General features: G+C 43.6%; 1 protein-coding gene across 3 annotated transcripts in view; it reads right to left on the bottom strand.

The window, feature by feature from the left end:
• Positions 1 to 14946, bottom strand: part of LOC135911057 (sodium-dependent noradrenaline transporter-like) — a 119329-nt gene that overhangs the window by 68396 nt on the left and 35987 nt on the right. For all 3 annotated transcript variants that reach the window (XM_070532352.1, XM_070532353.1, XM_070532354.1), the window contains exon 7: positions 9499 to 9602. In XM_070532352.1, the coding sequence (XP_070388453.1) occupies positions 9499 to 9602 (104 nt within the window). The remainder of the gene's footprint in view (positions 1 to 9498; positions 9603 to 14946) is intronic.

The following is a 14946-nucleotide window of genomic DNA, read 5'->3' as shown; positions in this document are numbered from 1 at the left end:
GGGAATTACGCGACTCGTTAGTCAATAGGACAAATATCTAATTGTTCATTGAGACTAATTTTAAATAAAGTACCCTGGTTGTCGTGTTTCGCATTGACCAACTGTCATTTGACTGGCCCTCGTAAATTTTGCTGAACTCCTGCTTTTTATACGCGCTCTCTGTTGCGACTATAATTTCGGTGAAATTACTCACGATGCATGACCGGTGACACGTGAACCTGCGTAATATACTGGTGCAAATGACAGCATCATTGAAATATTTCATTGGCCGTTGCATATGTACAAGAACATAAACAAGGATCTTGAATGACAAAGTTTCATTAACATATTTGTCCTCAACTTGTTCATTTCATGGCCTTTATAATTTTCATATCAGCTGCATGCACTGTTTTGCTGGTTTCAAACTGATATAATTCTACAGTTCGTGTGATATTTTCTGTAGTTATTAGATAGACAGAAAAATATGGAAGTATTATTATCAGTTATTCTGGGCGCAATTTTCGGCACATACGATTATATTCTTTTATGAAAAAATACATATTTTACTTGTTTTGACATAGCGTAGCGTTCAAGAAATTGTTTGCAGCATCTGTGGCGATGACAATGCAGTACGTATTTGACCCATGAATTCATGTATTTGATTCCTCGGCGAATTGTTTAAGAGGAAGATTTAGCTCGGGCCCAACTGCGACGCGGCCTATTCAAACACATGTAAATCGCAGAAACGCTTTCCTGATATTACCCCTGGATCGCATTTAATGAAATTTGTTGAATTTGAGAGATAAAGTTAAATTCTAGTGTCTGTTGCAAGCGAAATTTCTATTTAGGGCCTGAATCTAGTTTAAAGTATTTTGAAAAATTTGAAAATTCGAGAAAAGTAGAAGCACGACATTTACAAATTATAGTTCTGCATCATGAACATATATTGTGGTTCTGTAAAAGGCATCTCTTAAAACAGTCAAAGCGAACGAATTTGGTACGTCAATTGTTATCTTGCGTCAATGAGTTACGTTGTGTACAAGGGTTCTGGAAAAGCCGTATTTCCACAAAACAAATTTTTTAGAATCATGTATAACATAAGCATTTTGTCCGCTGCAGATATACTGTTAGATGCCATTCACAAAGTTTTGATATCATGTTTCATTGTGGAGTTACAGAGTTTTAAACTTGATAGTTTTGTTTTCAGAAAATTTGCGATTTATTTCAATTTTTAATAAAGAAGTGACAGCCGAAATGAAAAATAAAAAACCAACAATCACTAGAATGTATTTCTTTAATATGCAATGAACCTCGTCAAATTTGGTGCAGTGGTTGCTGAGAAAATGAATTCTCCTTCTACATGTATTTAGATTCGAACACCCGAGCTAAAGCTTCCTCATCAGGAGGAAGCCGAGCTGCAACGTGAGCCCCTCCCGAACGAAATTTCTGGCTAGGCCACTGCCTGTTGGATTTTTGAGTGAGGAGAGCCATTATCAAGCGTGGTGGTCTGTGACGATAAAAAAAAGGTCTGACGAACAGGTAAGGGCGGAACTTAGCAATGGCCCAAACGAGAGCAAGGCACTCGCGTTCAGGTACTGAATAATTCCGCTCTGAGGCTGAGAGAAGGAGGCTAGCGTAAGAGATTACGCGATTTACATCTCGTCAATGTTGGGACAAGGTAGCGCCAATGCCGTGGCCACTTGCATCAGTGCGAACATCCGTGTAGGCAGATGGATCAAAATGGCTCAAGATGGATGGATTTATGAGTCCAGCAGTAAGCGACGGCAGATCAGGTGTTAACGCAGCCACCGCGAAGTAATTCAAAGGGTCCAGCACAGCGGCTATGACAGGTTGAGCAATAACCTGCGGAGACCTGCGATGCTTATGAGGTCGAGCCACGCACGCTCGCAGATAACTGTGACAACATCGTTGGAGACTGCTATTTTTAGGGTCAGGAGAACGTCATAGGGCGGATATACCACGTATTGACTGACCATCACGAAGGGATGGAAAAGGAGACATAGGAACGTAAATCCTAGCATCCGGTTGCAGCCGGACAAATTCAACGCACAGAAGTGGGGATTCGTCTGCAGAAGTGTCGCCAAATTACTCTGGCAGCCCGAGGCGGAGAACACCGGTTGAACAATAAATGAGTGTAGTGTGGGCTGCCAAGATGTCTATTCCAACAATCAGTTCGTGAGATCACTCGGCTAGCAGAATGACAAGAACAGATGTTGCGCGACCGGCAAAAGTTACGCGGGCTGTACACATTCGCATTGCGGCTGCGTTGCTACCGTTGGTTGCTCGAACGGCAAGCAATTCGGCAGGTATTAGAACTTTTCGGAGACGACTACGAAGATCTGAGCACATTACTGACACTTCAACTCCGGTATCAATGACAGCTCTAACTGGAACACCGTGAACAAAAACTTCGATTAAGTTCGGTCTGGCAGCAAGGGTCTACAGTCGTTTTGCAGTCTCGGTCGTCCATGCAGCCTCACATCCGGAAGCTGCACTGTTTAGTTTCCCCAGAAGCGGCCAGAATAAGGTGGGGATGGGGACCGTCGAAATGGAGGCGAATGGGACTGGCGGAGTTGTGATGAGGGCGAACGGCTGGTGTTGTTTCTCCGTCTAGTAAGATCGCATTGTAGTGATCAGCGGAGGTCAGCGTAAGGCCGAGGTGAAGAGAGCGAGCGGCTGCGGCAGTGGCTGAAGATGTGGCCGACCCGAGAGCATGCGAAACAAATAGGTCTGTCTCCCGATGTTCGCCACTTCACTGATTTCCGGTAACACATTGGTTTGTATTCAACCTGGGTGCAAGAGTAGCAGCAATGACAGGAGCGGCAGGGTCGGAGCAGTGGCCAGCGGTTGGCTGAATCTCCATATTTTCAATCGCTTTGCGAATGACGGCTTGAATGAGCGAGATGGTTAATCCGTCGTGCACGAGTGCTTGGAGCCATGGCCTCTTTCTAGCGGCAGATAGTTTGCGTCAAACTCGGTGATGCTAGCTTTTGAGTAGATCGTCGCTAGGTCGTTCGTAGATGGTTGCAGAATGAGGTGGCAGAAATATTGGGAAGCCGGTTGAAGCGCTGTGCAATACAATTGCTCCTAGCTTGCTCGAAGCGCCGGCAACTCCACTGTGATGGACTCTACCATTTAAAGCTCTTGCAAAGAACCAGGTTACCCTTTCAAATGTCGCCGACTTTATCTGGCTCCGATGTTCCCTTATGTGCTTTTCGACAAAGAGCCAACACGTCCTGAATGTACGACATGTGCGATTCCGTGGACATCCGGGTACGTGAGGTTAGCTATTTCTTCGCTGCTAACTGGCGTCTAACAGGCTTCCTAAAAGATCGCGCAGCTCCTCTTTGCATGTGTCCCAAGTCGTAATGTCACATTCGCGCACCTCAAACCACAGATTAGCGGTTTCTCGCAAAAAATATAACATTAGCCAGCACAATTACGGCATCCCACTTGCTGTGGTTGCTCACGCGTTCGTACCATGCCGACCATTCTTGAGCGTCAGCTTCGTCGGTGCCGGTGAACGTTAAACGGGCCCAGTGGGTAGGGGAATACAAGTAGGTACTGGTGCTGTGTGAGTGGACTAGGCAGCGTCGTTAGCCATAGCAGCAGAACAGCAGTCATTCGCTGCAGAAACCCAGATCTCGGTTGGGGCAAGCTTACCCCGTGCCTCCACCAAATATTGCCGGGAAGAGTACTTGCAGGGAACTTATGTACAGGTAGCTCCAAATCACAGGGCAGAGCAATACCCCTGATTGATGTTATTGTCACTTCATCTTGCTGTTCTCCTCACTAAGTCTTTCTGTAGCGGCACAAACTACTACGTACAATGCTGCCTAATTTTTAATTTTGTTTAACGTCGATGGGCACACACGCTCATGTCAAACTGGGATTCTCAGGCTGGCAGCGACAACCTGCTGTACATGACGCAGCAAGATGATGAACACGGGCACAAAACTACGTATTGAAACAAAGTGCTCATGTAGTCACCTTCATATTCCTGTCATATAAACTTATACAGACGCGCTATCGAACAGACGATAGGAGAGTGAACGAGAAAATGAAATTTTTGCATCTCAACAATCATCGCTTCAATGTCATGATGTTCATCATTATTATGAGCTTGCTTCTGTGCACGGCAGGACGGAGGCCTCTACCCGTGATCTCCAATTACACCTGCTTCGCACCAGCCGAAAACCTCTAACGCCTTCCAAGTTCCTAATTTGATCACGCCACCTAATCCACTATCATTCTCGAGTGCACTTTCCTTTCATCGGGAGCCATGTTGTAACTCTAACGGACTGCCTGTTATCTGCCCTACAGTTTACATTACCTGCTCATTTCCCCTGTTTTCTTTTATCTGAAGCGCAGTACTAGCTACACACGTTTTGTCTCTACAGTACATCGCCGTAATATTCTCTCCTAACCTTTGGTTTACCATGTTTCCTTTTATCACTTGCTGCACCTGAAATCATTTCGAAGCTTCTTCATCAGAATCAGAATCAGAATCAGTTTATTCCTGACAAAATGGGGATACCTACAGCATATGTATATACAGAAGGAGGTCCCGTAGTTAGAAACTGAAATGGGGCCTCCTGTACATGATGACTACAATTAATAATACAAACAACCATGGCAACATGTAAAATTTACAAAAAAAGGTATTAGGAGACAAGGCATAAATGAACAGAAAGGCAGCATACGAACGTATTATACAAAAACAAGGCTTCAACTTTGTCAACAAAAGATGACACTACAAAAATTGCTTAAGAAAAAAAAGCAAAAAAAATATGCAGGAAAGTAATAGAGAGACAAAGCGAAAGTTAATAATAACACCCATGCATTACTGAAATGGGAAAGTCCAAGGAAGCTAAAAGAAAATGCCTAAGTGGTGTACGAAGTCTGTGAGCTTTCAACAATTTTAAAGGGAATGGTAATGTATCCCACAGAGATAAAGCTGAAAAGTGTAATGGTCCACCGGTTACCCACTTCACGCATCATATGGCCTTTCCAGCTCAATTTTTTTCTGTGAAAGTCAATTACAATTTCGGTTATCCCTGCTTCCTTTGATGTCAACGTTGCGCTTTACATTTTTCGTTCCGTCGTTCTTCGCAATCTTTGACTTATTCTCGAGCTTTTTTGGAAGCATTCACGTTTCGGCCTTATGTGTTAGCACCGGTAGAATGCAAAAATTCTGCACGCTTTCTTTTAATTATAGCGGTAAGATCCCAGTCAGAATATGGCGATGCCTGGCGTAGGCACTCCAACCCATTTTTTTTCGTCTCTAAATTTTCTTTTCTTTATCAGGGTCCCCTGTGAGTTATAGACTTAGATACACGTACTCCTTCACCGACTCTAGAGGCTCGCTGGCGATGCTGAACTCTTGTTCCTTTGCCAAGCTATTATTCATTACATTTGTCTTCTGGATATAAATCTTCAAACCCCACTATTACACTTTTTTGCTTAAGGTCCTTAATCACTAGTCGTAATTTGTCCCCAGTGTCGCTGAACAGGACAATGTCACCTGGAAAGCAAAGTTTGCTGATATCAGTGTTATTAGCACCACTTGGAACGAGGACTGGGGAGCGACAGAGAAAAACGCGAACTTTAAACTGGTTTTAATGGTAGGGAGTCAAGTAGCTTTATACCTACATGAACGTGACGTAACACGAAATTATTAATGAAATACGCGTGTGCAATCAACAAGACAGACTTGCACACGTGCTTCATTGGGACTATCACAAAATGAAATTAGTTATCTTAACGGTGCCGGATTTTGCGAAATCGGAGCGATAGATATGATACCCAAGACATGTCTGCCTTGGGTATCACAAGTATTATTTAGAATTTATCTAGCTCTTGCGGATGCACATCCACAAGTTTGTCTTGTTGATTGAACATGCATATTTCCTTATGTGTATCATCTTGCGTCAAATTCATGCATGTAAATAAATCACTTTACTGCCTGCCATGAAAACCCGTTGAAAGTTTGCGCTTGTGTCTGTTGTTTCTCAGTCCTCGTTCCAAGTGGTGTGCAAGTACCACTGATTATGAATTGTAATCAACTAGCCCGGACCAGTATCTTTTGAAGTAGCTGAGATATTCTATTGGAGAATATCTTGGTAAATACTTTATTTAATACTGGATGTAAGCTAACGGGCCTATAATTTTTCAATTATTTTACGTCCGCCTTTTTCTGTATTAGTATCATATTGGAATTCTTCCGTTCGTCTGGCACACTTGAATATGCCAAACATTAATTATAAATGGCCACAACCTTTTTAAGCATTATATCTCCTCAATCTTTGATTAAATTGAAGCTTATTATATCTTCTCCAGCCGCTTTTTCTCGGGTCATGTCTTGCAGGGCCCTTCTAGCTTCAGTGTTAGTTACAGGAGGAGCCTCTGTATCCTGTTTATTACTGCTTAGAATGGAGGTAGCGTGGCTGGTGTGGGTACTGTTAAGGTCAGTATAGAACACTTCCGCTGCTTTTTTACTATATTTTCTAAATTGTCATAATATTACCCTGCTTATCTTTCCGTGCATACATGATGGCTTGTCAGATGCCAAGCTTTCATTTCACTGATTTCATGGTGCGTCCTTTTTTTGCTGCTTCCACAGTCTTTCTCATATTATAATTTTGAATATCCCCTACCTTATCCTTACGAATCGGTTTTGAAAGTTCAGGGAATTCTGTACGATCTCCTGAGTTGGACACTTTCATGTTTTGTCGTTTCCTTATTAGGTCCTACGTTAATTCGGAGAGCTTATCTCTTAGCGTTACCTCTTCAATCGCTGCTTTGAAGCCAGCGTAATTAAGATTTCATACATCTCCTCTGTCATCTTCATCTCTGTTTTGAAGCTGCATATTTATGATCACAGATCACATTATGAAAAAAAAATGATAATGATAGCACACATATTGGTAGATGTGAAGTCACCTTTAGAAGTCTTAGTTTCCCTGGCCTGTTATGCTTCATTTGACGCCGTTTGAGCGAGCACAAGTAGCGACTGTAATTGATGATTTCTTCTTTACACACTTGCGACATTTCTTAAAATTTATTTATGTATACGGTACTGCTGGTCTAGCAGGCCTCGAGAGGAGGCGAAATAAAAATAACCAGGATATAAAGGACTTCAAGGACAGTGAGCAATAGAAATTACACTATAAAATTGGATGGACCTAATGCAATAAGACGTCTACAGAAAGGATAGGTTCAATAGCTTCAGTTTACTTAGGTTCCCGAGCACGATTCTCTCCCAGGAGCAGGCCATGATCCTACGGCGAGTACAGACTCGATCTGTGCTAAGCCGCAAAAGGTTGGCCGAAATTTCTAAGCAAGAGTTTAAACCTAACTGCAGGCAACGCGAAGCACTAACCGCAGACCAAGATCACATACTTTGGGGGTGCCCTTCCAACCTCCCAACCAAGAATGATTCCTCGGCAAGCTCTCACGCTCGAGCCCTGGGAGCGTGCGATCTATTCTGATGACCGAAAATGCTAAGTCATGCTGGCAGAGTGGGCTGACCGCGTCGGGGCCGCGTTGCCTCCACGCTTGCTCCTCTGCCAGGGTCTCAAGAATTAATAGGCATGTAATAAAGTTAACTGCTGTCTCTGTCGCTCTCTGTCGGAGAGTGAATGGATGTTTTAGATATTGTGCGGCATTGAGTACTACTATAGAAGTTTATGCATCGTGATTCACTGTTACAGTGGTTTCAGTTACATGAAAGGAATCACCGCTCACTGTCGACATAGGCTGTTTACATACAATTCCCGAAACCTCGTAGTGCTTGTGTCGCGCAAAGAAAAGATTTACTTTACAACATATTTGCATCTGAAGGGTCTGAATGCTTTTTTCGAAACTCAAACTCCAGCCAGCCAATTGGGAGGTGGTGACGTTGTATAGGCCATCAACACCCTTCGCTGCGGTCGGTGAGTAAAACCTGCCCGACAGATGGCACTACAGAGCCAAGACGTAGTGGTGTATTAGCCGCAGTAGCTGCTTTCTCGTGAAGTGGCGTAGACCTTTCGGGCATAGCGCGACATCACATGGAAATTGAATTCTCTGCTACTTGCAGTTTGTGCCAGTTTTGCGAGCCAGCAAAACCTGTGCAGCTTTACGCGATAACGAAACAAATGAAACGCGAAAGTGTGGGTGCCATGGAGTCGAGCGAAAATGAAACCTTTCGACCACCTGCGTTATCGTCAACGGTAGCTTCAACGAGTTTCTTTTTTCTAAAACATGCAATAGAACTACACGAGTGGAATTTTCATTCGCCTTATAATTCAATACAAGGATGGTTTTTGCAACGAACGCTTGATCACTAGTGACAGAATTTAACCGAGGAGCGCTTTCTTCATCGGGCCAGTGCTTGAATGTCCCAGGGGAACCTCTAAGCATATCCTGCATTTACCTAAGTTTCTCAATTATGAAAGCACTGTTCGGGATGATATCAACAGTTTAGAGATTCTCGAGCACAAACATATCTCTTTAGCTTGACCTAACATTTGCCTTTGGTGTTCCTTTAATATTGCGCCTTGCCATTTTTGTTTCAAGAGAAGCTTGTCTCGCTGGACCTAGCGCCACTCTCGGACAGCTTGAATTACATGCCTTGCAATGATAGCTGCTGATAAATTTGTGGTTGTGCATGCTCATAAAAATTTAATTGTAACATTAAACAGATGCTCTTGTCCACTCTGACTCTACATAATCAGGAATAACTGTTTTAAGAACACGATTTTGCATCGATTGTTAATGCCACTTAGGGAAGCTTCAAAAGCCACAGCTTGTCCCGATGACTTGCAATGATCGTGCGCAACTCGCATATATTATATAACTCATGCTTTCATTAACACATTACCCGCCGTGGTTGCTCAGTGGCTATGGTGTTGGGCTGCTGAGCACGAGGTCGCGGGATTGAATCCCGGCCACGGCGGCCGCATTTCGATAGGGGCGAAATGCGAAACCACCCGTGTGCTTAGATTTAAGTGCACATTAAAGAACCCCAGGTGGTCAAAATTTCCGGAGTCCTCCACTACGGCGTGCCTCATAATCAGAAAGTGGTTTTGGCATGTAAAACCCCAAATAATATTATTATTATTATTCATTACCACATAAATTACACGAATGAATTGCTTAGGACTCATTTTGAGGCAAGACAAGATTGATGTACTTGCCTGTTTCTTTATTTATGGCTTCTCTAAAAGTACTCCACTCTTATAGCCGCTATGAGATACAGAGATATAAATGGACCCGAAAATAATCATTTGCTACCACGACCTTGTCAAATAATAGTGATGATGACGGCTTTTTTAACTTCAAGGGTCATAACAAAACCAAAACAGGAAGCTTTAGTATATTTTTTTAGAGATAAGAGATCCCAACTGCCAGTGTTATGCCTTTGAAGAAACCGACCGCAGCGATGACTCCGACACCTAGCACCGAGTCAGTGCATTCCGACAAAAAGACGCACGCTATACGCTGGACTCTGCTCACCCGAGGAGTGGCCATTCAAACTTGTTGTAACTGGCGAAGAAGGTGGTCATGCCCAGGGCCAGGCTGATACTGTAGAACATGTGCCGAGATGCCGATATCCACGTCTGCCGCGTGCGACAAGGAAAGAAGAGATAGTTGCGACATCAATTAAAACCTAAACCGGCATCGATCACATGAAAATATAGAATGCGTTATCCCGTATGATTTGATCTTGCACGTAGTGCGCAGTTATGGGGTAGTTGCAGTAGCTTTTTATGTCTGAAACGTTTCTCAGTCATACGTAGTGCCTCTTTTGCTCAGGGATTGTTGATATATATGGTAAATAACTGCGTGTTTCACATTAGGTACAATACGTGTCTTCGACTCGTATGGGCAAAGCTTTGAGAAGCCGCGTTTATTTCAAATAAACTTGGTTGAAAATCAGCGCTTGTTGTGTCGTTTTCTCGTCTCATGTCCCGCCTACGTTTCGCGCTGTTAACAAGAGGAGGAAATGAGTATTGTTGCGCTGCAATGCGTCGACCAAGGAAAAAATGCGTTGGCAGGTAGCTAGCTTTCAACTACGCAAATAATGTTATGTGCATAACCTAGCACCTTTCATAGCAGCCTAAACCGAAATATACGGAAACGGAAAAAAAAAATCTTCTCAACGCGGGACACTTTTCCCCATACGTGGGCTGTATTTCCCTGTGAATTTCAATGGGCCTTCACCCTTTGCCCCATAGAAAGCGAATGAAACTTCGTTTCTCGTATGTCATGGAAGTGTGAAGCCCAACCGCCCTCTTCAACAAGTAACAGCAGCACCTCGTCACCGAGCTACTGGCAGACAAGGCCGGGCCGGCCCAGCAAAAGTGCACCGCTGGGAATAGATATGTGTACTTCGGATTTACATCCCTACTTTTACTAAATAGAGTAGGAGCAAACACTTTCCGATTCGACCTCGTAGGTCGCGGAGATGTGCACGCAAGAGCCAGGGTTGAGAGAGTGGCATTAGGGAAGGGATATGAAATACTCAATATTCCAGGAATTTCGCTCACCTGAGCACTACTATTCGAGATTTGTGACAACAGAAATGCCACACAAAATATCAAGATAGCGTTGACAGGTTACACTTAGTAGCGTGATATCGTAGCTATGACAAGGCCAATTGTTTGGTTCGCCTTCTCTAGGCTTGTCTAACATTTAAAAGAGTAACGCGCGACCCCTAATACCAAACGATATCTCTACCTGGCAAGTATTGCCACCTCAAGAAGTCAAGGCAGTCGGTACTGATGCTTTAGCCATAGTGCACTTGGTGAAGCCAAACACAATGTATATCAACAAAAGCAATACATAGTAAATCTCCAAAATGTTCATCATGGTGATCATGAAAGCCCTCTCATAGCTTTGTTCTTTCCTTTTCAGAACTCTAGTGGACACCGTCAGACGACGCCACCACCACCACCACCAATATATATATATATATATATATATATATATATATATATATATATATATATATATATATATATATATATATATATATATATATATATATATACATATACATAGAGAGAGAGAGAAAGAGAGAAAATAGAAACCGGTAGCCATTTACGTAATGCGCATACGTTAAGGCGCGCGAACACATAAGAAACGGCTGGCAGCTGTACTGACGTTTGCATGTTGTAATACTTTAGCTGCATAGAGTAATAATGACACGTGCACTTGTTTATCTTTTACCGGTGACCACTTTTTACTGGCTAAGAAATGTTGATCATTATCGCTTGGCACTGGACGCGCCCACGTGTATTGGAAGTTTCTCGAATCTTATCGATGGTTCTCTCCACAGTGTGTCGTCACCGGACCTTGTGTAATCTGATTGTATGCGCAACGCGAAATGTGTAGTACATTCTGGAAAACACTCGGGTACCACCGATTGATCTGGAACATTCTATGACTCATGCATCAACGCTGACGCGCATGACCCGCCGATATATTTCGACAATCGCCGACTGTGTACACTGCTGTCATTGTGCTTTGAGTGTAGACTGTTTTTGTGGGCACATCTTTGCCCAATAAAACTTAGTTTTATCATTCATAGTTTTGCTACTGTGTTCTTTGCCGTCACTACTACGTGAAAATATCAGTGTTATCTTGTTTAAACATGAGGACGTGGTGCTCTCGTAGTAGGGTGCTGTTACTGCAATGGAGGGAGCGCTGTCCACCTTGCACAACGGGGAACTCAGTTGCTGATTTCGCGATCGTCGCAATAGAAAGTCGGTGGAAATTTTGTTATGTGCGAAGTATACTGTAGCGTTGCATGATTATTAAAAATTAAATTATGGAGTCTTACTTGCGAAAACCACTTTATGTTTATGAGGCACGGCGTAGTGGAGGGTTCCGGACATTTCGACCACCTAGGGGGGTTCATTTAGGTTCACATCAATCTGAATACAAGGGTGTTCTTGCCTCCATCCAAATGCCGCCGCCCTGGCCGGGGTACGATCCCGTGACCTCGTGCTCAGCAGCCCAACACCATAGCCACTGAGCGACCACGGCGGTTGTTGCATAAATATACTGAACCCTTTGGGGAATAGTGAGATATGTAATTCCCACTTTATGATTGCACAAGAACGCTCATGAGCAGCAAAAGGGCGCATTTATCTAATTTATCTGGTGCTACCGTCGACCTAACCGTTTCAACAATTCATGTGGTAACTGCTTTGGAATGGTAATTAAGAGAGCGACAAGCGTGCAAAGGCTAGAAAATTTTTCTTTCATCCTTGGAACGCTACCCAAGTTTGGGACACATTTGTTCATAAGATGCACGAAAACTTATTCCGCTTTCTTGCATTTAAATTTACACATTTCGCCGGCATCAAGGTCCCATTTCTTCATCTTGAAGCGATGTCTAGGGCGCTATAACGTAAAGATATTGGAAAGTTTTCAACAATTCTGCAATCAGTTCTGCGCGATTTGTTAAAAACATTTCAGGCTACCCTCTTCACGTGCGTGCCACGCGACGTCAAGAAAACCGCAATAGCTGTCCATGTTATATGACGTGTACACACTGATCATACATGATAAGACCAAACAAAATAAAAGTGTTTCTGATCGACGCTTTTGCCATTTACACTCTTCTATTGGTAAAGTGTTTTCACGTTGCGCCCACTTCGCCTTTCTTTCACGCGACGTCAGGAAACAGGGAAGACTCACCACGTCAAAGTGAAAATGACGGGTATGCGTTAAAGGTGCGTTAGTATGCCGCACAAAACTGAATTTGTGTCTGAATTGCCAGATATGGCCCTGTTCCGCAAGGAATAGGAGATAGCTCCTCACCGATCACTCAGGCAATGGCTGCTCGCACAGGGCGGAGTCCATACATTTATTCGCGTATGATGAAACTTTTCGCGTGACAGTATAACGTTATCGAGACCTTTTGGTAGGTTTAAGACATCACTCTGCGAACTCTTTCCTGAGGGTCCGTTTTAGCAGAATTTTTACCTTCCGTCGCACATTTCATCCAGCCACTGGAAGCTAAGAAAAAGGAAGGGGGCCAATCACAGAATCTGGCACCACCCTCCTCATCATGTTAGCTATTTTCATTGCGCTGACTTGGCCCATCGCAATTCTCTGCACTTGAGCGGGGTTCTCGCCTTTTGCCAGCCAATGATATAGGAGTGGCGCTCCTTGTAGGGGATGCGATTCGTTTTCAAAGTAAGCAAAAATGACCTCCTAGCGAGGAGAGCGTTTGATTGGACTGTTAAGACAACGCTGCTGGCCACCACCAGATGCTTGCGTCGGCGGTTATGCAAATTTGGGGCCTACACTCTTGGGCAAAGTTACACCCTTTGGTATGCATCTCTGCCACACAACAAAAATCATCATCTGCCTTGCTCACGTTTCCTTTCTTGAAAACGCTGCACCCACTACATGACTGTCGGGAATGTTATGTCATGCTGATAACGCGCCTGCCGTTCATTACTAGTACCCGGCTCGCCGCGAAAGAAAGGAAATGCGGACAAGACAGATGACGATTATTTTTGTGGGGGGAAAAAGGTATAATTTTGCTTAAGAGTGTTTAACGTAAAACTATTCCAATATGTTTTTATTCCAATCTCACGGCGTCAAATATGCTTAACCGCGGATGCAAGCATCAGGCGGTGACCCGTAGGGTTGTCTGAAGAGGCGAATCAAACGTTCTCCTCGTTGATAAGAGGTCACTTTTGTTTGCTTTAAATACGAATAACATTGCCTACAATGATCGGTTTTTCGTTTGTAATTGGCTACCAGGAAGCGAGAAGCACGCTCAAGTGAAGAGGCATTCTATAGGGCCGAGACAGTGCACGGAAAATGGATAACACGATGAAGAGGCTGGTGCCAGGGTCTGTGATTGATACGTTTTCCCTTACTTAGCTCGGTGACTGGTAGAAAATCGCGACAGCATGCAACGTAAGTTTAAAAATGCTCCTAAAATGAATCGTTAGCAAAGGAGAGTTGGCAGAACAAGGCTGTAAACGTGCCGAAAGAGCTCGAAAACCTTACACGGCCACGCAAAAAGCTTTATTGTATACCAGTGAGTCCATGCTTTCCTTCAAGTGCGAACAGCCAGTGCCTGAGCTATCGGCGGCAGCCATCTTTTATTCGTTTCAAAACGGGGCAGCCTGCGGCTATTCAGAAAAAAATACAGCTTTGTTCGGCACATTTATACATCTTTAGCGCATGTACGTCTCTTTGACGTGGTGAGTTCTCGCGGTTTTTTGACGCCGCGTGAGAGGCAGGTGAGGTGGGTGCCGGCTGAAAAGTTTTGACAAATACCCGAGCGCTAATTGTGAAAAGGCGTTTAATCATATATAGGTATTTTGCTTTTGTTCTTTCCAATGATAAATAACCAGTGTGTTCACGTCATATTAGATGTGGAGCTATTGCTGTTTTCGTAACGTCGCATGACAGAGAGGCGAAGTGGGGGTGGTCCAACAAAATTTTTGAAAACTCGCGGAGGGCTCATTGCAGAAGTGGAATAGAAAAGTTTGAATAGCTTTAAGGTATACTGCCCTTGACATCAGGAGATTCGAATAAAAACAGGCTGCGATTGTTTTACTTCACAGGGCCCCTGGACTGCAAAGCTCCTCCTTGTGAATGCACCTGCGAAAACATGCGCACACAGAAACGCGCTGTGTTCGACGCATGTAAAAGGAAGTTCTTTCTAACTTTTCGTAGGCTCCACTGTACACAGTTGTCCGTCGTGCTTCGGTCTTTCCTACAAGGACAGTAGTTACATATATATTTTCATTGTGAGCCTAGAAATTTAGTGCTGCAAATGAGTACCACTCTTCAGAAAAAAATACATTTATTGTGAGTGGGACATATACCCCCCACTTTTTAAGCTAAGGACTTCTTTTATATAAACAAAATTAGCTACAAACTTCTCCTGAGCGCCTCATTTACGCATGTCACAGAAAAAATGACAGG

This window comes from Dermacentor albipictus, chromosome 1 (genome assembly GCF_038994185.2).
Source record: "Dermacentor albipictus isolate Rhodes 1998 colony chromosome 1, USDA_Dalb.pri_finalv2, whole genome shotgun sequence".
Lineage (NCBI taxonomy): Eukaryota > Metazoa > Arthropoda > Arachnida > Ixodida > Ixodidae > Dermacentor > Dermacentor albipictus.
This window is presented reverse-complemented; position numbering and strand designations above follow the sequence as displayed.